The 25,744-nt window shown below is 46.1% G+C and overlaps 1 protein-coding gene across 3 annotated transcripts in view; it reads left to right on the forward strand.

Annotated features, from left to right (window-relative positions):
- RABL3 (RAB, member of RAS oncogene family like 3) overlaps positions 1-25,744 on the forward strand; it is a 34,944-nt gene that overhangs the window by 7,317 nt on the left and 1,883 nt on the right. For all 3 annotated transcript variants that reach the window (XM_025189594.3, XM_014578481.4, XM_006132907.5), the window contains exons 3-7: positions 2,650-2,779; positions 12,001-12,115; positions 14,716-14,866; positions 18,914-18,985; positions 20,564-20,602. In XM_025189594.3, the coding sequence (XP_025045379.2) occupies positions 2,650-2,779; positions 12,001-12,115; positions 14,716-14,866; positions 18,914-18,985; positions 20,564-20,602 (507 nt within the window). The remainder of the gene's footprint in view (positions 1-2,649; positions 2,780-12,000; positions 12,116-14,715; positions 14,867-18,913; positions 18,986-20,563; positions 20,603-25,744) is intronic.

A 25,744-nucleotide genomic window follows, 5' to 3' on the forward strand; every position in this document is an offset into this window, starting at 1 on the left:
GTCTCTGTTATCCCAATTAAATCATATTTCTTGGACTGGGCCAGGGCCTCTAGTTCTTCCTGTTTGTTGCCCAGGCTTCTCGCATTAGTGTACAAACACCTCAGAAAACCAGTTGATTGCCCTACCTTTTCCATTCTAATTGGGGTTCTCCTTCCTTGCTTGTTCCTCTTTGAATTTCTTCCCGGTATCCAACTTTCCCGCTCCCCTCAGGGTTTTGATCACCGTCCCCCGACGAACCAAGTTTAAAGCCCTCCTCACTAGGTTTGCAAGCCTACCCGCGAAGATGCTCCTTCCTCTCTTGATTAGGTGGATCCCATCCCTTCCTAACAATCCTTGTGCCTGGAACAGAGTCCCATGGTTGAAGAAACCAAAGCCCTCTCTGCGACACCACCTGCGCAACCACGCATTTACATCCTCAATTTGACAATCCCTGCCCAGTCCTTTCCCTTCGACAGGGAGGATGGACGAGAACACCACTTGCGCTCTGAATTCTTGGATCCTTCTTCCCAGCGCTACATAATCTGCAGTAACCCGCTCAAGGTCATTCTTGGCCGTATCATTAGTTCCCACATGGAGAAGCAGGAAGGGGTAGCGATCCGAAGGTTTGATCATTTTGGTAAGCCTCTCAGTCACATCCTGAATGCGAGCTCTTGGTAAGCAGCACACCTCTCGAGATTCTAGGTCCGGACGGCAGATGGATGGCTCAATCCCTCTTAGGAGGGAGTTTCCGACCACCACCACCCATCGTTTTCTTTTGGGGGTGGTGGCCGTGAAACCCCCATCCCTAGGACTACGCATCCCATACATTCTAGTAGATGGTATTCCCTTGCGGTTCCTTCCTTGTGAGGACCCTTCCAAAGCTTTCAGCACTGCAGAGCCTATGGAGAGAGCCTGAAAGCGATTACTTACCTCTATAGCATTGGGGGATTCCCATGCTGGACTCTTTCCCCTTCTAGAATTTACATGCTGCCAGTTCTCTTCCTGGTCCCATACTGCCCTCTCTGGCTCTTCCGCCTGCCATGCTTGAAGGATTAAACGCTGCCTTCTATCGAGGAAGTCCTCATCCTCTTTGATCGAGCGTAGGGTCGACACTTGGGCCTCCAGTCCTCTCATTTTTTTTCCCAAGATGGCAACCAGCTTGCACTTAGTGCAGATGAAATCCATTCTTTCTTCCGGGAGGAAGACAAACATGGCACACTCCGTGCAGGTAACAACAGCAGACCTATCACCATCCGTCGCTGCTGTCCTGTTCACAAGCTCCTTGGTCGCTTGCCCACTGGAATCAATTAACCACATTTTAATGTCCTTAGCTGAGAGTGGAGGAGACTGCATGTTGCCTTGCACCCAGCACAGTCATCGCAACTCCCATTTTCCAAATGGCAGCTGGGATGGTGGGGGCCAAGTCCTCTCCCACCTCCAACCTTCCTCGTGCACAGCACAGAGAAATGCATGAAGCAGCCAGCCACTTTGAGCAGCCTGGGGTTGAAGTAGGTAGGGAGCCTGTCTGAGGCCGCTTCCTGGGAGCTGCCTAGTAAAGTGCCTCCCGGCCAGAACCTGCCTCTGGCACCCCATCCCTGCCCACACTCTAACTTCCTGCCCTACGTCATCACCCTCTTCTGCCCCAGGCCACCACCCAAACCCTCTGTACCTGCTTGTACAACCCTGCCCCAGTCCAGAATCCTCTCTTGCACCCATACCCCCTCTTTGACCCTGCACTCTCTCCTGCACCTCAGTTCCCTGCTCCAGGTCTCCACCCAAACCCTCTGCACTCCCCCTCCCCAGATCACAGCTCCCTACCAGACCCTGCAACCCCTCCTACATCCCTTTCCCAGGCCAGAATCCTCTCCTGCACCCATTCTCACTCCTGGACCCTGAACCCCAGTCCTTTTACCCCAAGCTCCTTTCTGCACCCAACCTCCATACCAGACCCTACACCCCCTCCATAGAAAAGTGAGGCCCTTGACCACTTTCCAAAATCTTGGAGTGCCCCCGCCTCAAAAAGTATTGTTCACCCCTGATTTAGGTTCACCAGTATCTCCGAAGGAAGAAGGCCCTCTATTGGATCAGCAAGACTACATCCTAAAGCACTCATGGTGTCAATTATCACCTGGCCCAAACATGCTTTGTTCGAGCAATCTTACGGCCTCACAGTACATTGGGACATGACTTCAGTACAGGCAGTCCCCGGGTTACGTACAAGATAGGGACTGTAGGTTTGTTCTTAAGTTGAATTTGTATGTAAGTTGGAACTGGTACATATTGTAGGGGAAACTCTAGCCAAACATTTCTCCAGAGCTCAGTTTTATTCTCCCACACCTCACTTCCCTCAGTCCTTTATTCTCAAGCTGAGGTGTCTGCTGAGAAAAGCCGCTCCGCGTCTCCCTGGTCTGCTGGGTGGGGCGCTAGCTTCGCGTCTCCCTGGTCTGCTAGGGGGAAAAGCAACTAGTGCGGGGTTGCCTCACCCCGTTTGTAAGTAGGGATCCGATGTAAGTCGGATCCATGTAACCCGGGGACTGCCTGTACTTGATTTAAAAGTTTCAGTTCCATCCCTGTGTTTTTTTGCCCATCCAGCTGAGGTCCTTATTGTGTGGCTCACCTTCTGCAATTGATACTGTGCATATTTATGAATTGTTGGGGTTTTTTTTCCAGATCCATGATTACAAAGAGGGGACTCCAGAAGAGAAGACCTACTACATCGAGTTATGGGATGTTGGTGGTTCAGTGGGCAGTGCTAGTAGTGTGAAAAGCACACGGGCGGTGTTTTACAACTCTGTGAATGGTAAAGTATGTTTGGTGTAAATATATTTTTGTTTCCAGCTACGTTCGGATATGAGATATCGCTATTGATTTTGAGTCAGGATTCTCCCAGGTCTTGCTGATCTTATTTTTTCTTCTTAAAAAAAGAAATTAGAAAAAAATGTATAGATTTCTTAAGTCAAACATAGCTGTGTGGAACCAGCTGTGAGCTGGAAAAAGATTCTGAGTAATTATGCAAATGAGCAGAATCCAGCATTTCACTCTGTTTCAGACTTTCTGTGTTCCAGAACTAACACAACAGGGAGTCCTTGAAACTTCAGTAGGGTTTCCTCAGGCTATGCATGCAGTAATGAAGACATGTTTCACTCTTCCAGGCCTCATAAACATGCAGGAACATAATTTTTTTTCTGTCTGCTGGCTGCTTCAGGACCTATGCTTGGAAAAATGTATTGGTTGTAAAATCATTTACAATAGTTCTGCCAGGTATTTGCAGCCCCAGCAGACTGTGGGATATTGTCTCATAAAACATTCTGATTACCATCACGCCTTTTTTCACTTCATCTGCAAAATAGCTTTTAACAGCTGAATCTCACAACCTCCTCCCAGGTAGGAATTAATATTTTATATTAATTGGTAAATGGTATCCTAGTTTTGAAACATGGATTTATATTCTTGTAATTCATAAAACATCATTTAAATTAAAATAGAATAATATAATATATAATGTCCTGTAACCCCTTACTTATGCCATAAGTGAAAACAAGGCAGAGGGAGTTCATGGGGGAAAAAACAAGGCAACCAGAATTAATAACCAGTTTTGAAAATTTTGTCCCAAATATGCTATTTTATTCAAGTTCTTGTTCTATGTCTCTTGTCATGGTATCTTGAGTGCTATTCAGTAGTACATTAAGCAGTGTGGTAAGCATCCATCATGTGTGGTTCCTAGCATTATTTTTCTCTTCCTCTTCCCCCCCAAATGGGGAAATTAAATTTTGGGCTTTTCCAACTGAAGGATGTTGAAGTCTCCACAGAGGTCTGGAGTATTTTAACACCACTGTTGACAAAGTATCACCTATTTTATGAAACACAATACAGGACTATGTAGCACTTTAAAGACTAACAAGATGATTTATTAGATGATGAGCTTTCATGGGCCAGACCCACTTCCTCAGATCAAATAGTGGAAGAAAATAGTCACAGCCATATATACCAAAGGATACAATTAAAAAAAAGTGAACACATATGAAAAGGACAAATCACATTTCAGAACAGAAGGGGGATGCGGGGCGGGGGGGAGGAAGGTGAATGCCTGTGAGTTAATGATATTAGAGGTGGGGAAGGGTAGATGTCTGTGATTTAATAGTGTTAGAGGTAATAATTAGAGAAGCTATCTTTGTAATGGGGAAGATAGCTGGAGTCTTTGTTCATGCCCCCGCGGAGAGTGTCGAATTTTAGCATGAATGCCAGTTCAGAGGATTCTATTTCAAGTGCAGATTTGAATGTCTTCTGAAGTAGGATGCAGGTGAGTAGGTCATTGAGACCGTGTCCTTTTTGGTTGAAATGGCAAGCAACTGTTTTTTCTTTGTGATCCTGTCTGTCTGTTTTGTGGGCATTGATTCTTTGGCAAAGCGTCTGAGACGTTTGTCCAATGTACATAGCAGACGGACACTTTCGGCACATGATAGCATAGATTATATTTCTGGAGGCACAGGAATATGTATTCTTGATCTTATAACTCACTTGGTTAGGCCCAGTAATGGTGTCAGCAGAGTGAATATGTGGACAAAGCTGGCAACGGGGTTTGTTGCAAGGGAAAGTACCAGGGTTGGTATTAGTGTGGTATGTCCTGTGGTTGTTGGTAAGAATCATCTTGAGGTTAGGTGGTTATCTATAGGAGACTATGGGTCTGTCTCCCAGAGCTTCTTGGAGTTTAGTGTCCTGTTCCAGTATAGGCTGTAATTTATTAATAATGTGTTGGACAGGTTTAAGTTGGGAGCTGTAGGTGATGACAAGTGGTGTTCTATTGTTGGTTTTCTTGGGTCTGTCTTGTAGTAGATGGTTTCTAGGTATACAGTTGCTTGCCATTTCAACCAAAAAGGACACTGTCTCAATGACCTACTCACCTGCATCCTACTTCAGAAGACATTCAAATCTGCACTTGAAAGAGAATCCTCTGAACTGGCATTCATGCTAAAATTCGACACTCTCCGCGGGGGCATGAACAAAGACTCCAGCTATCTTAGCCATTACAAAGATAGCTTCCCTAATTATCACCTCTAACACTATTAACTCACAGACATCTACCCTTCCCCACCTCTAATATCATTAACTCACAAGCATTCACCTTCCTTCCTTCCCCCGCATCCCCTTCTGTTCTGAAATGTGATTTGTCCTTTTCATATGTGTTCACTTTTTTAAATTGTATCCTTTGGTATATATGGCTGTGACTATTTTCTTCCACTATTTGATCTGAGGAAGTGGGTCTGGCCCACGAAAGCTCATCATCTAATAAACCAACTTGTTAGTCTTTAAAGTGCTACATAGTCCTGTATTTTGTTTTAGCTACACCAGACTAACACGGCTACATTTCTATCACTATTTTATGAAATCTTTAGTCTTTGGTGGTCTGAAACTGAGCATGAAAGCTATATGAATATTGGTTGTCTTGTTTAGATAGTCAATTGAATTTGTCTAACAATCTTATTCAGGTGCTTTTTGGATCTGATGTAAGAAGAGAAGATGAATGTAGTCCTTTGTCCTGCCTACTTGTCTTTTCTGGGCCTGTGATGGGCTGGAAAACATCAAATTCAGAGGCACCATGCTTATAGTTTAAACCCAGGCCATACTGAGGACTTCGTTGTTGATGAAGTAGTGTGTGGTTTGCTGTTTGCTTACTACAGGTTAAGTGTTAATGAGCTTCAGCTTGAGACCTTGTGGCTTTGTTGCATCTGCTGGCTTGTAGACAAGGTTTTGAACAGGCAATGGGTGATAGGTCTCTCTTGTATCAGGCTTTGTCTCAGTATTGCCCTTTTTTGAGTTGCTCTTCCTAGTCAAATGAGCTTGTGCAGTGGGGTCTCACTGGATGCACAGAAGGTTAAAGAGATCTGTTTGAGCCTGTCTAGCACTGTTGGGGAAAAATCCTTTGCAGCATGGTCTTAAAGAAGTGATAGTTGTGTTGATGGAAAGGTAGCATCATGTTACTGTGTAAGATGGGAGGCGTCTATGGGAAACCAGGTGTGTGAACACAGGAAAAAAAGCTTTCAACGGGATGCAAATGTTGTGAACAAAGGGAATGGTCTTCCCATGTTGGTGTGTGCACACCAAGAGTGTGTGCTCTTTCCTTGTTTTTAATTACATGGCATATTAAATTCTGGAGAAACCTAGAGGCATCCCCCAAATGCCCATCTCCTTTGGCAGGATTTTGGGAGAAGAAGGTGCTGGCTGCTGCCAGGAATTACTAATTGAATGAGGAGCTCTAGCTGTGGGAGGTTGTGGTCTGAGAAGAGAACAGCTACTAGGATTGGCCTGTAATTTTTCGTACTATTGGGTGTACAGTTGTAAATATCTTGGCAAGGAAAAGGGCCATAAATTTAACTTTTTAAATACAGGAAATGTTGTTTATGCATGTCTCTACTAGCTATTTGGCAAACTAAGAAAGTTTTCATTTCAATATAACACATTTACCCAGGGTGAAAACCTTTTATTCTACACCAACCCCTCCCCCCTTTACATGGAAAAATACCAGAGTCAAAATGGAATCCCAGTACCAGGTGGTATGGTCACATGGTGGCAGAGCAGGTGAAGGAGGTGGTTATGACACTTCTGTCTTTTTTGCACAAGAGAGTCCCCCTACACAAGGGAAATTCTACAGGGGGAATATCCAACAGGACATTGTGATGGGGTGCAGTTACAGAAGTCCCTTTGGGATTGGTTCCTTGGTGTGCTGATCATGCCACTGATGCCTGCCTTCTTGCTCTCTGGGGCTCCGCTCCGCTCTGTCCTGCTGAGCCAGATCCTCTGGACAAGATATAGGCAAGGCACAGAATTGGGGTTACCATCCCCTGCAGAGCAATGCAGAACACTTCAGCTGTAAGAGGATGCAGTTCTAGGGCACAGCACCCAGGAAACCAGCCCTCAAAAGGAATCAAAATCCCAGATAAATCCGTCCATCCTCTGTGTAAAAGATTTTGCACAGGGAAAGCTCATGAAGATGGTCTTCCTCTTTATCAATGACAGAGAAATGTACATTTCCCCCCAAATAACAATTATTTACACTGGGCCAAATTGTAAACAAAAGTATTTTTAATTAAGTACAAACAGTAGGATTTAAGTGTTTGTTTGCAAGTGAAAACAGACAGGTCAAAGTAAGTTACTAAATAAAAATGAAAAGACTCATAGTTCTAATTCACTAATAGGGATATGAACAACTAGTCAACTACAGTAGTTGCTTCCCCCCTTTTCTGCTGTCAGAGCCAGCAAGGCATGGGGGAAGAAAAGCGGGTGTGCTTCAAAGTGGGAGCACTATGTGGAGCCTAGGGCCAGACCCTGGACTCCATGCAGCGCTGCTGCTTTGAAATATTGCATGCAGCCTGGGGCCAGCTGGGAGTCCCCAGCTGACCCAGGCTGCATGCAGTGTTTCAAAGCGGCATGGCTGTGTGGAGCCTGGGGCCAGTGGGGGAATCTGCCGCTTTGAAATGCCGCGTGGACTCTGATGCTGGGCTCCCCATCGTGTTTCAAAGCAGCAGGGCCGCATGGAACCTGGGGTCAGCTGGGGACTCCCCAGCTGATCCCAAGTTTCATGCGGCACTGCCGCTTTGAAACGCTGTGGGGAGCACGGGGCCAGTGGGAGAGTTACAGGAAAAAGAAAGCTGTTTACAAGTCATTAAGTTGATCACTAAGTCATTAAATTTTGGGAGGGGGACACCAATAATCGTGCTCATTAGCACAATTAAAATTATAAATAGTCTCAATCTTCATATTTCTAACTTCTCATACACATCAAAATAGGATATACAGATCCAGCCAATTGTAACATTAAAATTGATAGGTTACATAAGGTATTTTGTCAAAAACATCTTCGAGTTACACACATTTATATTCATAAGCCAAATTTCATAAAGCGTGCTTGGGAGGGAAATGACACCGTTGCAGGTATGTTCACTTTTTGCTGCATGAAGTGAATGTAGCAAATTGAAAAATCCAGCCCATCATATTCTGGTTACCATAACTCAATCAGCTGAGCCAATTCACCTCTTGTGTTGGAGAAAATTTTCTTCTGCCCCCAAATTCCCACACTTATTGGAATTGGGAGGGACTTCTTAAGAGTTTGGGGGACAAAAAAGGAGCTTATTGTGCAAGTGTTATTGTGATGCTACTGATGATGAAAGATTGGGGTTTTGCCCTTTATGCTGTATAAAGCCAGACTGAAACGTTTCTCTTCAGAAGTAGAAAATCAGGTCTTGTCTGCTCTGGGACTGTAGAATGGAGAACTTGGGAGGGGGGGTATGACATGAAAATATATTACCTGCTCAAAGACTATTTTTAAAGTTGCAAAGTCAAGCACACAGAAGTTAGGAAATACCAGAATTCAGGTTGCCTGTGCAACCTTAATTCAACCCACTTGTGCTTCTCTATTATGATAGTCTGTAATTACTCATTCACATACCATTTTTTGTTCAGGATTCTTGTCTGAGTGTATAGAATGGACAGCACTTACATAGTGAGCAGCTGTTGAATATTTTATTTTTGTCTCCCTGTTCAACATGTAGCCATAGGCCTTATTTACTTCGTGCTATTCAAACTCTGCTATGAAGACATTTATTTCCTCCTACTAGGGATGTTAGCAACTATTTAGCTTATCAACTAGTTCCTCCGCCTCCTTCCCCCTCTTTATCACACAGAGACAGCAAGGGGGGCGGAGCAGGAGCCGGTGCTGCGGGGCAGGAGAGGCAGTACCTCCCAGCACCATCTCCATGGGGGACAGGGGAGGCAGAGGCCCAGTGGGGAAAGGGTGCAAGTGGGGACTGCTTCAGTCTCTGCTCGCTCTGTTCCTACTGCAGGCACTGTTGCTTTTGAAATGTACAAGAGCCCTGCAGAGGCTATCAGAGGCATTGGTGGGGGGGGGGGGGGGGGAGGAATAGGGGATGCTACACAAAGCAGCATTTGTCTGCAAGGATCCCAGCAGAGAGCTGGGCCCCCTTGTGGACAGGGGCTGTTGCTGTCAAGCAGCCCCTTGTTCGCGGCAGCCAGGGCTGGGCACGGACAGTGGGCTGCTGCCCAAGCAGCCCCTGCCTACAGCCAGCCCTGGCTGCCCCAAACAGGGGCTGCTGGACTCAGTGCGAGCCGGGACCACGCCTCCTGCATTTTAAATGTAAAAGCTGCTGGGCTGTTATACAGCATTTAAAATGTAGAGCTGCAGTGCAGGTGGCTCCGGAACCTATACGACCCAGAACTCAATTTGGACGCCAAGAATCTGAGGATCACACACATAACTAAACTTTTCATAAGTGATTATTATGTAACTTGCACAGTTCGATGGAGGAACTCCCTAGCAAAGGCAGGGCTAGAGTCAAATTCTCTGGGCAGCATCAACTGCCTTAACTATGAGACCATCCTCTTCCCCCAACTCCTTGTCCAGCTAGTTCCAGTCTTTTTTTCCCCATCCTCCCATTCCTCATCCAGTCTCGGTCTCCCTCCCCTCAACTTCTGTTTCCCCATTCCTTTTCTTATTTTCATCCTCCGCTTCTAATCCTAGTCTGCCTCTGGTCCCTATGCCTGGTGTGCCTCCATCTGAACTCTCAGTCCCAGTTTCCACTTCCCCCTACCATGGTCCAGTCTCAGGCTTTGTCTATGCTCAGAGCATTAAAGTGCTGCCATGGCAGCATTTTCACACAACAGTATGGTTGTGGCTGCAGTTCTATGGGAGAGAGAAACCACCCGTATGAGGGGAGTAGCTAATTGCTTCAGGAGCCTGTTTGCGTTTGTGCTGTACAGTGCTGTAACTTCAGTTAGGGTATGTGTTTTGGTTTTTTCACTTCTGAGCGAGAAAGTTACAGTGCAATAACTTGCCATTGTAGGTAAGCCTTCAGTTTCCATCCACATCAAGGCACTCCTAGTCCCAATCTACTTACCTCCATGCCCTTTCCTAGAAGGCCTGTCCTGTATCCCCAATGCATTAAATCAAACAGCTTACTTCACACGAATTGTGGATAGCAGGAGGGTCATTGAAAACCCAGGAGAGAGAGGCTTCCTGCTCACAGTTCTGGTGCTTGGCCCTGGACCAGTCTAGGGCTGCAATTATGGGGAACAGTCCTGCTCAGCCTAGGTTCATGCATGCCCAGTGTGAATAAAATCTTCAGGGAATTTAGCTACTAAAATTTAAGAAATCTCTTTGGAGCATATGCAAACATTTATTTAAAGGGCTTATATTACAGTGAATTTTGGGCAGATTTTCACAAGAATGACAAAAGGCACATCCCTTAAAAATTGTAAATCCCTCCTTGAAAAGTTGACCTGGCATTTTTTAACAAGGGCAAAACAGTCTATTTTCCCTAGCCTTGTTCTTGGCAATGACTGAAATTGGTTGAACTATTCAAAAGTTATTCCATATTCAGTCTGAGGCAGACATCCAGTGTGGGAAAAGTTCAGCCCAAATGGTTACAGTTTGGCAAAATTATAAGCAATTGAAAACAGGGTCTTATAAAGGGAACTGTCAGGCAGCCTTAATAATGGGCAAGGCTACAAGCCCTGCCTGTAAATGAATGCAACCTCATTCAGTGGGAGAGAAGATTTTTAGATATATTGTTGAAAACTTTGTAGTTTGTTATGCCTTTTCAATTCAAGTGACTCAGAAAAAGAAACATAAACATTGTCATTTCTGATAACTTCTAAAGTTAAAAAAACAAGTAAAAAAAGAGGGATATTCTTTTATAACTTCTTTATACACCATTAAAAAACAAAAAGAGCAAAAAACCAATCCCTCCATCCTCTCTCTTCAGGTCCCATTTAACTCTAACACATTTAACCATGCCTCCATAAAGACAAGGCAATTTACAGTACAGGCAGTCCCCGACTTACGTGGATCCGACTTACGTCGGATCCCTAGATACGAACGGGGTGAGGCAACTCCCGCACATGCGCAGCAGCATTCCCGGGGCTCGCTCACCTGGGTCCTAGGATCCTCCTCCTCCTCGGGCCAGCTCCGACTGGGGTCCCGCAGAGCTGCCGGGCAGAGGAAAAGTGCCTCCCCACGCCCGCTGCCCCCCCCCCCCCCACCTGCCAGCAACAGGCTGCCCCCTCCCCTGAGCAACAGGCTGCCGAACAGCAGACAAAAGCAGCCTCTCTGCCCCTCCTCCCCTCTATACATGCCGGGCTCCCTGAGCGCAGCAGCGTCCCCGGGGCTCGCTCACCTGGGTCCTAGAATCCACCTCCTCCTCCTCTTCGGCCTGCTCCTCCGGCCTGCCGGCTCCAACTGGCCTCTGCCTGCAGCAGCTGGCCACAGGGACTGGGATCCCGCAGAGCTGCCGGGCAGAGGAAAAGTGCCTCCCCACGCCCACTGCCCCCCCCCCTCCCCCGCGGCCTCGCATCCTGCACGCCTCCCCCCTCCCCTCCTGCCAGCAACAGGCTGCCGAACAGCAGACAAAAGCAGCCTCTCCGCCCCTCCTCCCCCTATACATGCTGGGCTCCCTGGGCAAACAAAGACTCCACCAAAACAAACAAAGTGCTGGCCTCCTTGTGTTAGCAAAAAAAGAACCCTCCTCCTAGAACCCTGGGTGGTGTGTGGAAATAAAGCTATTAGCTCAAAGCATGGTTCAGAGCTGTTTGGTATTTGATGAGTTACTCCTTTAGTCCTGAGTTTGTCACAGGGACAGAAATAGATGTGAAATCTTCTGAACAGGGGAACAGACAGCAAAACAAACATTAGAGGGGAGTTAACCTTTCCCTATGCTATCCAAAACTAAAAAAAATGTTTGGCTAGAGTTTCCCCTACAATATGTACCAGTTCCAACTTACATACAAATTCAACTTAAGAACAAACCTACAGTCCCTATCTTGTACGTAACCCGGGGACTGCCTGTAGTACCACATAGCTCCTCCTTGCTAATGTTTTCAGCCTGACTCCAGATGAGGCTCTCTTCTTTCTCAGTTGCACAGTTTTCTAGTCTCTGATGTGCAAAGGTGAGTTTAGGAAAATACCATATGATTAAGGAATGTTCTGTCTTTTTTTTTTTTCTCTCTGTTTAGGTATAATATTAGTGCATGACTTAACTAACAAGAAGTCCTCCCAGAACTTGTATCGATGGTCTTTGGAAGCACTTAACCGAGATGTGGCTCCAAGTGGAGTGCTAGTGACAAATGGGTGAGTGTACAACATGCCCACAGTATCAGACACATGACTCCAGCTGTCCTGTAACTCTTCATCCTTTATCACTAAGGCCCCTTGAAATCCACAGGAAGTGCTGAGTTCTTGGGTTAGGGTGTAGTTGGGAAGTCTGAGAAGAGTTTTGGGACTATGGAAAAGAAACGATACTGCTATTCCATCTAAAGAACCGTTCCCACTAGGGATGTTAACTACCGGTTAACTGAATGTCAATTAACCTCATGATTTTTTTATCAGTTAGTTGACTATTCTCTGTCCGGGAGAAAGTGGTCTGAGCTCCTGGACCCAGCACAAGCCGGAATTGAGCCGAGCTGCCTGCCCACCTGGCTCCTAATACACTTTAAATGCAGAGCCACAGCAAGTGTAGGTTCAGGGCCTAGTGCAAGCTGGGACTGAGCTGAGCTGCTGGCCAGCCTGCTGCTAAAATTATTGGCAAGGGGTGGGGGGAAATACGTGTAGTCTAAGCAAAACCTCATAGGTTAATGCTGTATTGGTTAATCGACTACACTATTACATCCCTAGTTCCCATTGCAACTAAATCCTTGGGCTTTCTGGGCATAGTCTGGGGTCAGAGGAGCATGTCTCCGTATTGCTTCTATATTTGTTGAGGTTTATGTGGGAACAGATATAGTTTTCTGCTACCCCAAAGATTTTCATAGCTGCTTTGTGGCATTCAGAGCCATCTATTGTGAATTATCATGAAAATGTGTATGTTTCCATGTCCTAGCTGGCTTCTTTTCCTGTGAGGAGTAATGAAACACTAAATCTTGCAGATTTCTTTAGCAAATCTCTGAAAAATTTCACTAAAGAAATCTGTTCACAGACCATGTGTTTTCAGTACTGCCCCATCTGAGTATTTGTTGCTGTTTTTCCCTGTTCTTGGTTACAAGTATAAAGAGGAAGATTTTCAAACCCTGGAAAAAAAATCATACAAAGGAGAGTGAGAGTAATGGAACGAGTATGTGTGGGGATTATAGTGAGGGTTCTGCCCCCCCACTACATGTGCACCGCAGACAGATGCATAGCACAGAGCAGAAGGCAGCTCGCTGGGAGCTGGTACATGCCAGGAACTGGATTTTCAGCTGGCTCCCCATGTGTGCCAGGTTCCACCTGCTGCCCTGCACTGCTGCCTCTGGTACAGAGGCAGCGGGATGGCAGTGTTAACTGATGAGCCCAAGTTCATTGGTGAACCGTTCACACAGTTATACTTTCACATCCCTAGACCCACCTCAGCTACTGGTTCCTTTCTTCTTCTCTCCCTTTCAAATGCACAGTGTGACCCAACCAGCCTCTCAGCTGCTGTTTCCTTTCTGCTCTTCTCCAACTCGTACTAGGGGGCAGTGCCCCCTGCTTACTACACTTGCCAACCTCCCTATCTGGGGGGGTAGACAGCCCTGGCCTTACACACACACACACACACACACACACACACACACACACACACACACGCCCACTGGGGAGGGCCGGGGGCCATGCCAGCCCTAGCCTCGTGGCTACCCCCTCCCCCTCTTGGCCACAGCCAGCCCCAGCCTCTTGGCTCCCACCCCTGGACCCTCCATACATCTCCTTGGTTGCAGCCCTGGCCTCTTGCCCTCCCTCCCCCTCCACGTCCTCCTGGCTGCAAGCAGCCCCAGTTTCTTGGGGTGGGGGTCCCCCCTCCCTCATTGCAGCCAGCCCTGGCCTCTCGGCCCACCTCTGGCTGCTGGAGGACGACAAGACTGGGCCAGGGGACAGTGGGGACAAGGGCAGCAGCTCCTTGCTGCACTCAGGGCCCCGACAATCTGGGACCCAGCAGGGAACCATTGCCTAGGTCAGGGCTAGGAGTGCTCTGGGGAGCTGCCACCTGCCTGGTACTCCAGCCTCAACTCTTTCCCCCGCACCCTCAGCAAGATTAGCATGCCAGCTTCCTGCGGGAGAGGTGGAGAGGAGAAAGCCCTGAGACTCCAGGCCAGAGAAGTGCAAACTGGACCTGGTGCAGAATCTCGTGGCTTTTTTCTCTCCCGCACCCCTGCAGGAAGCTGGTGTTGGTGCACTAATCTTGGGTGGGGGGGAGGTCAAGGCTGGAGTGTCGAGAGCTGCTGGCCCTGGCCTGAGGCGGCAGTTCCCTGCTGGGCCCTGGAGTGTCGGGACCCTTAGCGCAGCAAAGAGCTGCTGTCGCCTCCTGGCCCTCCTTCCTGCAGGGAGGCAAAATCTGTCCAGGCCAGAGTGCCAGGCGGTTTTGCTGGTCCCTGAAAAGTGTCTGGGGCAGGGAGGACGTGCAAGGATGAAAACTTCTTTATGTAGCTAGATATTGTGATCTGGCTCATCTCTTAGTTGCTGTTTCCCACCTTGTTCTCTTTAGACAAGAGCCCCAACCCATTTGTCTGGTGCTAGTTCCTTATCTGTTTCCACACTAAATCTCCCAACACACCCTGTGATTCAACTGCAGAAACCCTCCTCCAAGTCCCAGAACGGCACACTCTTGGCCATCAGAACAAAGTATCCAAGAATCTGCCACCCATTTAGACTGGAAAGAGTAGGTGTTGGTTCCCTTTTTCTGGCCTCACTTAGGTTTGTATTACTCTGTTTTCACTGCCCAGGGACTATGACCGTGAACAGTTTGCTGATAATCAGATTCCACTACTGGTGATAGGAACCAAATTGGACCAGATCCCAGAGACTAAGCGCAATGAAGTTTTGACCAGAATAGCTTTCCTGGCTGAGGATTTCAATGCAGAAGAGATTAATCTGGTTAGTATTTTTGCCAGAACTTATGTTTGTATGATGTTTTTCAGGCAGACAGAACTGTTAGATTCCAGTTGTAGGAGCTAGGCTACTAGTGACTGGTCAGTTACTCTGGAGTCACTTAGTGTTGGTTGACCATACCCTTGCATGCATAGAGGAGAAATAATAGTAATAGATGTCCCATAGAAAAGAGCTGGTTGTGGGGAAGTCAGCAAGATGGTACAGAGGTTAGGGAATTGGGAGTCAGGAGTCCTGAATCCTATTCTTGGTTTTTGCCACTAACTTTCCTTCTGAGCAAATGCAGATTACACCCATTTATATTGTAACCGGGGCCTGCAGCCCCATCCACAGCCACAGAGACACAGCATAGCTCAGACTTGTTACAGGAACCAGGAGCATTCAATACAGCCCATCTTGGGGAAAGGGAGGTCCAGAGCCCTGGCCCCCCAGGTCAGCTGGGATCCTTTCTCCTCCAAGCCAGCCAAAACTAACTCACACATCTAGCAACTGCCCACAACTCTCCAGGCTGCCCTGCCCCCTCCTTTGTTCAGATTCTCAGGCAAAGTGTCATCTGACTGAATCCCCCACCTAGCTCAGGTGTCAGGCCATCCTGGGCCATTCCCTACATGCCTACCCTCAGAGCAGCACAGGAGAGTAGGAGTCACACAGAGCACAACAAAGCAAACAGTGAATGCAACAACATAGTGAATACAGTAGAATACAAGAGTGGACAAAATCCCCACTATGTCACAATATCTATACTTCTGTGTGGGCAGAATTAGTGGCTGGATGTTGTTTGAAACTAAGTCTTGGGAATGGAAATGTAGTATTGAAATTTTCAGTCTGCTTCTCAGCTTTGAAGATTGGACTTGTCTTAATGCTTTCAGATGAGCCACCAGGTCAGGATTAAGACACATCAGCCAGACCGGGAAAGCATTGCCTGCTGTATATTTTGTGAGAACAGAGGGTTTCAGTCTCCAGGGCTGTAAAACAACACTTTTCCCTAGCACACAGCTCACTTTAAAAAAAGTCTTTAAAAAGTCTGGAAAATTTTCTTTTTAAAAGACAAGTGTCAAACTCTAGTTCATGTTTACAAAGCTGAGTCAGGGCTCTACAGAAAATTCCTGGTTGAGTCAGTTCTCCCCACAAATAAATAAATCATTTTCCCAACCCTATCAGTGGCTGATCAGTATCAAGAATTATTTGTCTTATATTTAGCACTGAGGATCTACTTCTCTATCATGGGCTAGAAAGCTGTTCTGGTATATTGGCTTTCCTGTGCCTCTTGGGGCTTTGAAGAAGATAACATGCAGAGTGACTTCTTTTGCCAGTAAGCGTTATTGTGGGAGGCACTCCAGTTGTACTGGTACAAACAGGGAATCTGGATTTCTTTCTCACCAGTCACATTGATGATTTCTGCATTTTAATGTGAGGAAAAATCATGAGTGTGGTCTGAGAATGATCTAGGTAAAACAAAACAAAAAAGCAGTCATGTAGCACTTTAAAGACTAACAAGATAGTTTTATTAGGTGATGAGCTTTCGTGGGGCAGACCCACTTCAGATCATATTTGGAAAAGGAATTGGCATGACCATTATGTAACAAAGGGATACAATGACAAAAGTAAACAAATTACAAACTAACAAATCAGCTACATAGAACAGAAGGTGGGGGCGAGGTGATGGGGGAGGAGGGAAAAATTGCTTATTGTAAGAGTCAATTAAGTGGCTAAACTGGAGTTACTATGAATATTAAAAGGTTATTTCTTTTGGAAGTTGCAGCCAGTGCCATGGAAGAATCTTTCCTATAGGCTTTCTCAACGTGAAAGTCTTCAGTTTCTGCTGATTATTAGGCACCCTTGATACGTTCATAGTAATCTTACGCTGCTGCTTCTGTGAATCATTGGCTCTCAATTGTTCCTCAGTACAGCATCCACCCTAGACACATCCTTTTGCATTGCTTATAGACAAATAGTTCTTGGCTTACTTAGACCACTTCAGACTGACATCAGCTATGCCCACAACCACTCATTCAATTATGTGTATTTTGACTTGTGAAGAAGCTTCAGCTGCCTAAAGGGTAGATCACAAGGAGTCCATGTTTTGTTATAGGCGTATATGCAGTCAGAGGGGCAACAGTAGTGCACTAAATCTTAACATAGTAGCTCTGTGTTAGGAATGTAAGTGACTAGGAATGGCCAACCCATTTAACAAAGAGAGCCGAAACAGCGGCGGAAAAAATGCGAAGAGCTGCACCAGAATTGTTGAGTTTAAAAAAAAAACAAGCTTAGGCTTTTTGGCCATATCAAGCTCCTGTTGACGGCTGTCATCTTCAGTGCCATTTTGAATCACTGCCCCAGTGAGCACAGGGGTGGGGGGAGCTGTTTGCAGAGGGCGCAGGAGCGACTTCGCAAGCCACACTTTTGGGGGAGAAGAGCCACAGGTTAGCCACCCCTGGACAAGTTGATTATCCGATAAGCATAAGCTTATCGGATAGTCAACTAGTGATGTAATTAGTTGTTCCTAGTCCTTTTGTCACTATCAAAGAGCGGCAGCAAGGGGGGAGCAGGAGCCGGTTAAGTTGGCTTTCCCCCAGCACCGTCTCCACAGGGGGAGGTAGAGACACAGCGGAAGAAACATTGCGAGCAGGAACTGAAGCAGTCTCCGCTCATGCACTTCTGCTGCGATTCTGCCTTTGAAATGCAAAAGACTCAGGCACCACAGGGATCATGGGACCTGGGGGGGAGTCTTAAAAGCCGATTCTCTTCCCCTTCTCCTCCCCCAGCACTATCTTCGTGGGGAGGTATAGGAACAGCGGGAAACGGCACGAGCAAAGACTGAGGCAGTCTCCACTTGCTGTGATTCTGCCTTTGAAATGTACAAGAGCCCCGCTCCCCGTGGGGTGTCTGCTCTTGTTACAGTTGAAAGGCAGAGGCACCCACCTAGACTAATCGAATAGTCAATGTAGATCCCATTGACTATTCGATTAATTAACTAATCTAAATTTAACATCCCTGTTCCACATGGAGGGAGGGAAGAAAGACTGTGGAGGGTACCTCTTGCTGTACTACTAACAGCTTTCCAGTTTCTGTTACTGTGCCTTTTAAAAATGTTAAGCAGCTGCTTGTTATAAACAGCTTACTTTAGATTTTGTATTTGTTGTGGGTCTTCTAAAGTTCCCTTTAACACAGAGTTTTGAGAGTGTGATGAAGCCATCTCTTTTGTATAGAACTCTGTTTAAAAGGAACTTTTTTAAAGTTTCCCAATTAGTTTTATCCTGTTCCATTTGGAAGTCAGTCAGTGATTTTTTTTTTCCCCCCTCACTTTCCATGTCCTGTTCCAAAGCCATTTGGCAGAAGTCAGGGCAGGTCTACACTTATTAGGAGTGGTGCTGTGGTGATCAATTCCTAAGGGTCAATTTAGTGGGCCTTGTAAAGATCCAGTAAATCGACTGCTGATCATGCTCTCATCGACTCCAATACTTCGCTGGAAAGAAAAGCGTAAGGGGGAGTCAGTGGGAGAGTTTCTCACGTTGAACCCCTGCAGCAGAGACTCTGCAGCAACTCCATCTAAGGTACGTCGACTACAGCTACCCTGTTCTCATAGCTGTAGTTGCATACCTTACTACATTGCCCCGTAGTATTGACCTGCCCTAAGTATGAGTTTGCCATGTTTATTTCACTGGTCTTGTCTGCATGTTTCTGGAAAGAGGGACTTACTTATTTCCTTGTACTCCCTTTGCTAGATAACTAACTGCAGCAAAATGAAATATTTCAGCTGTTTTGGCTTGGTTTTCACCCATTTATGTCCTATTAGAGAATCAGTTCTTAAAATGACACATGTATGGGCTGTCATTGCATGTTTTTTGCATTCTACAGAAATCAAGCACCTTGAAAAATAATTTTGTTTAAGATGAAGAGTTGTGCTGTGTACCTGTTTGGTGGGGTGTGTGTTTCTTTCTTTTTTTTTTTTTTTTTTTAAGGAACAGGAAAGCTCCTGAAAATAATGTTGCATAACATGGTTCCTAATTGTGAGTTGCCTTTTGTGTGTTCCAGGATTGCACCAATCCCCGCTATCTGGCTGCAGGCTCATCCAATGCTGTCAAGCTCAGCAGGTTTTTTGATAAGGTAATGCAAATTCAATTATGTCTTTTGTTTTTCTTTATGTAAATAATCCTGTCTGTTTTCTGAGAGCTAATGGCATAGTTGGGCTTCTGTTCTCACTTTCTTCTTGAGTCTGGGTTCAAATCCTGTGTGGAATTGCAAGTGAAAATGGCTTTGGATAGTTCTCAGACCTAATCTCCCTTAAGTCTGCAATACACAATCTCTACTGTCAGAGTCTTCAGTCTCATCTAAAACATGACTTAGTTAAGTTAAACTAACAAACTGATAAATTATTACTGTTAAGTCATTACTGCGTTTTGTTGTCTGAGTTGTATAGGGAGTTGAGAACAGGGAAAGAATTAAATGGTGAATAGGAAATGTTCTGTTGTTCCCTACTGAACTATGTCTGACTGTGGCTAGTTCCATCCCTCTAATCATCCCATCTGCATGCTTTGTTAGCCTTTAAGGTGCTGCAAGACTATTTGTTGTTTTTTAAGTTTTTCCAGTTAGACTAACTCGGAAAAGGAGCAACTGATGTTGCTCTGAAATAACCCTACTGCTGAGTAAGACGTTGTAATTGTTTTCTAGGAAAGGAATCTTGTCCCACTCTCATGCCTTTAATGCTGGATGCCCAGGATGATGTATGTTGGGGCAACACAGGGGACCTCCATCATAGACCTAGAAACACTCTTCTGCTTAGAAGACAGAGTAGAATAAATGTAACTCCTTTTTTAAACCAGTCAACTTTCTTGATGAGACTTTGCCTTAGCTGCTGGCTCATGACTTTTTGGATTTCACAGCCTCCACTTGGGTCTCCTGTGACTTTTCCTGAGCTATAATGTTCATCTGTCTTTTTCCACATTCATTTACTATGCAATTTATGCCTTGAGACTTGAAGCTATTTCTGGGATCGTAATTCTGTAATCTCTAGTTGGAAGAGGAGATGGGTTAGCAATTCTTCAGCCTTGGAGATTTCCTGAGAACAGTTACTCTACGTGAAACATTGACCATGGTATCTGCTTAGAACATTGAAATTTGAATAAAATGTAAAGTGTTGTAGTGCACTAGCAAATTTCCATTGTCTATCATTTAACGGGCTAGTAGGTTTACAGTGCACTTTACTAGCACTTAAGTGAGTGCCAAATGCAGGTGCCCAACACTGCTATTCCTGGTTAAAACAAATCTGGAAGAAAAAAATAGAGTCCTTTATTTCTCACCCCTCTTCCCCTGAGAAACATCAGGGTGACTATGAAAACAGCCAAACTGGAAGTGGGAATGCTTTGGTGAAGCCATGTAGTGCTCCCAGGGGACGGGATGGAGAAGGCAATGCAGGCTCAGGAGATCCCCTTTCTTGTACAAATCATTATTTGGCCTGGATTTTTCGAGGGAGAACAGAGAGCAATATGAGCTGCTCCTTCTTGCCCGTGTAGTGAGGACACTGCTTCCACAGCATCGCCCAACCTAGGCAGTCTGGAGTCAGGATTGTCATTTGAGAATAAAGTATCCCGATTGTTGATGTTTTTCAATCTTGTTTAAAGTGTTAATCATGTTATATGTACATGCCACACCTGCTAAGTTCTCTCTTTGATTGCTTCCCCCCAGGTCATAGAGAAGAGATACTTGTTACGAGACAATAATCAGGTTAGTGATTCCTTCCTCTTCTCCTCCTCCTCCTCTCTTCTCCCGCCCCCTCCCCCCCCCCCCCCCCCCCCCGGGGCTTTTTTTGTTAGTTTTGGTACACTGCTACCTGTGGGTTTTGTTGGCTGACAAGGCCCTGATCTTTAAAAGGTCACCCAGAATAGGAGATATTGGCTCAAATGCTAGTGATTATTGGTAGTTAGGTTATTAGTTTTGCTGCAGCACAGCTGTTGGATACATGGAAAAGATGCTTATCGGGTACTAGTTAACCGTTACCCAAGAGCAGTCCGTGGCCTGCCACAGGCAGAGGGCTGCTCCAGCCCTGTGTGGGGGTGGGGGTCAGGTGCTGTCCCCTCACGCTTGGGGTTGCCAGCCTCCCAGCACAGGGAGGGGGGTAGGACAGCAGCCCCAAGTGTGGGGGCAGGGGTGCTGTGAACAGGATCCTACTTAACTGGTTAAAGCAAAGGTTTAACCAATCAACCGATGAACTGGGATTTTACATCCCTAGTGCCAGTTTTTACATGCGCCACCCGCAGTCTGGATGTTTTGGCTATAAAATAAGCAGTGAAATAACTAATAATATTGCCATCACGGGGAATCAGATGAAATTGAGAGGAAAAGAAGCTGAATTAGTATCTCTGAGTAGTTGTCAAGCTTGTGTATTCAGAATCACACAGCACCATTTTGAATCACAATCAAAATTTTATTTATAACCAGGGCTAGTCATGTACATTTTAAATTATAATTTCTGCTGAAGTTGGTGTAACTATCAGAGAAGTACAGGATGATAGCAACTTAATTGGACTTTGAATGCTTAACTAATTTGATTAATTGAAGTATTGGAAGTATTAACTAGAAACTGGGACTTGGGCTCTCCCACCTAGGACAAGTCACTTCAATCCTCTGTGTCACCCCTCTGTGTTACACTGTGTTCCCATCTGTAAAATGAGGGGAGTAAGAATACAGAACTTTATACAGAACTTTCTATCAGATCTCAAAGCACTTTACAAGGATGGACAGTATAGTTATCTCCATTTTATAGATGGGGAAATCAAAGCACCTAAGAATGACTTGTCACTTAGTAGGCTAGTGACTGAGCAGGGAATATAATTTAGGACTGATCTATCTCAAGAGAAGTGTAGTAAGGCTTAATTAATTCACATTAGTGACGTAGTTGCATATTATAGGAACACATAGAAAAACTTGCACATTAAAAACCTGTTGCGGTGCTGTGCTTTGTCCCTTTGGGGGGGGGGGGGGGGGAATGTGAAAATGAAAGCAGGAAAAGTATTATTTCAGTTTTTCACAATACTTTTTATCCAAATTTTTTTAAAAGCAAATCTGTTTTCTTCCATTTCAGTCCTGGAAGAGTACCCCCTTCCCACGTAAAAGAGAATCTCTGTTTCATGAAGATAATAGCTTAATGCAGGAGTTTGTTTTTGTCTTGAAGCCATGATGCAAGATTACATTATTGTATACAATAGGTTTTAGTGGCTAACCAAGAATTAACTTTCTTTTTTCTATGGCCAAGGGCAAAAATTTGCAGCTCACTGCCAGCTACTTTGATCTGTTCCCTTGATGACAGCACAGAAGTTAAATAGGACTTAAACAAGTCAAAGTATATATTGTAGACCAGTGATGCTCAGACTGAGGCTCAGAAGCCCTGAGTGGCTATTTGCAAGACATGATATTAAAACACTGATTTAATTAACAACTAGTCAGGAGGCTTTAGTCAGAATAATCAAGTGTGTGTGTGTTTGTGTGTAAATAGTAAAGAAAACAATAAATTTACAGTACTGTGGGTCTTTTGGGTAATGCAGATTTGGCTCCTGAATCACTAAAGTTGAAGTATTGTTGTAGACTGGGGTGTGCAATAATTTTTGGTGGAAGGAGCCACTCCAAGATTTTGGAAAGAGGTCAAGGGCTGCACTTTTCAGTAGAGGAGATTGTGGGGTCTATGGTGAAGATTGGATACAAAAGGGGTAAGGAAGTGGGGTACACGAGACAGCATGAGGTCTGAGAAGGAGTTTGAGTAAAGGGAGGAGGTTGTGACCTGGGGCAGGGGATTGGGGATGGTGTGCAGGAGGCAGTATAGGTGAGAGGATTCTGGCCTGGGGAGGGTGTAGGGTACAGGGTCTGGGAGAGAGTTGTGGCCTGGGGCAAGGGGGTGCAGAGGATTTGGATGGTGGCCTGGGGGAGGGAGAGCAGGGGTGCCAGAGGCAGTCTTTGGCTGAGAAGTGCTTACCAAAGAATCTCCTGGCCAGCACCCCCAAGGCAGGCTGGACTCGCTGCCTGCAGCAGCCCCAAACTGCTTGAAACTGCAGGCTGCTTCTTCCATGTGGCTCTCAGCTGCAGAAAAGGGAACAGGCTTGTGTTGCCCCCATTCCCAAGGTCAGTCTCTCAGCTCCTATTGACTGGTTGTTTCCAGCCAATCATAGAACCATAGAGATGGAAGAGACCTCAGAAGGTCATCAAGTCCAGCCCCCTGCTCTAGGCAGGACCAATCCCAACTAAATCATCCCGGCAAAGGCTTTGTCAAGCCCATAGGAGCTGAGGATTGGGCTGGGGGCAGGCAGATCACACACAGCCTCCTCCTGCCTGCAGAGCAGAGAGCTGCACAGATTGAGCTTTAAACTGCAGCAGCTGCATGCCTGAGGGTCCTGGCAGAGTGGTCCGCGGGCTGGATGGATTGAGTTGCTTGGTGGGCTGGATCTGGCCTCCGGGCTGTATTTTGCCCAGCCCTGTTGTAGACAGACAAACTGAACAGGGGTCTAGGAGCTTCAGTATATTCCCTACTATTAGTGTTTGGAATTATCTGCTCCTTGTGTATCTATAGTAAAATAGTAGTGGGATCTGTTCTTTCCACTCCTGGCTTCAGGGATATACATGGCAAAACTCTCCTAAGTATGGATGGAAGAATAGACCCTAAGCATATGTTAAATCATGCCTTAGCCTAGGGATCTTGCATTTAGCTTGCAGCCATAGCATCAGTCAGATCTCTGAGTGTGGTCAGATCCCACTGGTGTTGGTGGGAAACCAGCAGAGAACACAGAGGATGGTCTAGGATATGTGCTGTTGAATCTGGTTATTGCATTCTGTCTCCTAAGTTGATAGTGGACTAATACCTGAGTGTAGATGTGAAGTGCTGTGCTATCTTTTGGAGTGATAAAATAACCACAGGTGAGGAGGACCACAGTTTTAAGGATCCGATAGCTGTTTTGGCAAAAGTTTGATTGATAGCCCCAGTGTAGTACTGCCTTTGAATTCTAGTACAGGCAGTCCCTGGGTTACATGGATCCGACTTACATCAGATCCCTACTTACAAACGGGGTGAGGCAACCCCGCACTAGCTGCTTTCCCCCAGCAGACCAGGGAGACGCGAAGCTAGTGCCCCCCCTCCAGCAGACCAGGGAGACGTGGAGTGGCTTTTCTCAGCAGACACCTCAGCTTGAGAATAAAGGACTGAGGGAAGTGAGGTGTGGGAGAATAAAACTGAGCTCTGGAGAAATGTTTGGCTAGAGTTTCCCCTACAATATGTACCAGTTCCGACTTACATACAAATTCAACTTAAGAACAAACCTACAGTCCCTATCTTGTACGTAACCCGGGGACTGCCTGTACTCACATTTTCCTTCTGTGGCATACCATTGCAATTTCAATTGGCTGTGCTATCAACTGTTGTCTAGTTTCACCCCAGATCTGACTGCATTATAGTGACGGCTAAGTGATCCCTGTGAATCCACTTTGTCTATCGCTGTAAGTTTGTGAAGTACTTTGAGTTGAAAGCCCCCAAGTCTTGCACTTCTCCGGTGAACTGATATTTTTGCCAAGATCTGTGGCTTTCTTATCTACATTTGAATGCTTCATTGGCACAGCTGCACTATTAAATACTGTATGTGTGACAGTGACGCTTCAGTATAGATCTTACCTGTGTCAACAGGAGAGGTTCTCTCATTGGCATAGGTAGTCCATCTTCCCAAGAAGCAGTAACTAGGTCAATGGGACAGCTCTCCTGTGAGCTTAGCACTGTCTGCATTAGGGCTAGATTGCTTTAACTGCATCTCTCTGGTAGGGATGTCAATGTGTAGTCAACTACATGATTAACCAGCCGGGGTTTATCGGCTAATCTTGGATTACATGCACACACCCCTCTTGCTGCCTCTATATCAGAGGCAGCAAGATGGGGAGTAGGAGCTGGTCCTTGGGCTTTAAGCTAGCTAACCACAAGCACTGGGTCCTCCTGCCCCTCACCCCCGTAGTCGACTATCTGATAAGCAAATGCTTATTGGACAGTCAACATAGTAGTAAACTAGTCGTTGTCCGACTCTCTCCCCCCCCCTCCCATTGCTGTCTCTGATAGAGACAGCGAGGGAGGGAGAGAGGAAGGGGCGCTTCAAAGCGGCTCCCCGCAGCATCAGTTCCGTGATTCCACCGCCTCCTCCCTCTACTCCCTGCTATTTCCTCTAATAGAGCCAGTAGCAGGGGGTGGGGCAGGGGAGATTGTCACAAAGTAGCCTCTCTTTGCAGCAAGCCTGGGGCCCACCACAGACAGAGGCTGGTCTGCAGCAGCAGTCCCTGTTGGAGAGAGGTAGCTCTGCATCCCACGGAGTCACCTCTCTCCATGGGGAGCTCAGATTGCCCATGGACAGGGGCTGCTGCTGCAGACCAGATTTGATGGCCCGAGGACAAGGGCTGCTAGCACCCTGTCCGGCTGCCTCTATCGGAGACAGCAGCATGGGGCAGCAGGCACCCAGTCTGCATGCGGAGCTGGTTTTTAAACTAGCTCTCTTTACAGACTGGCTCCTGCCTGCTACCCTGCATGGTAGTGCAAGGTGGCAGTGGTCTTCCTGGTAGTGGGGGCCGGGAGTGCACTGGCTGCTGGCCCCACCCCTGGGGACTATCAGATAGACATGTAACCGCAGATATTTCATGCGGTTACACAACTGTTCATTTACATGATACGTAACATGCCTACCCTTAGGGGTATAGATTTCTCACACTTCAGAATGGCATAATTATACCAAACGAATTTTCTAATGTAGACCAGGCTTCAGTCTACCATTGTAGGATAACTCCCACAGGCTGTTTTTATTGTGAAGTCTAAAGTACTTTCCCTTCCTCCATGTTTTCAGATATACTGCTTTT

Source organism: Pelodiscus sinensis, chromosome 1 (genome assembly GCF_052426305.1).
Source record: "Pelodiscus sinensis isolate ZL-2025 chromosome 1, ASM5242630v1, whole genome shotgun sequence".
NCBI lineage: Eukaryota > Metazoa > Chordata > Testudines > Trionychidae > Pelodiscus > Pelodiscus sinensis.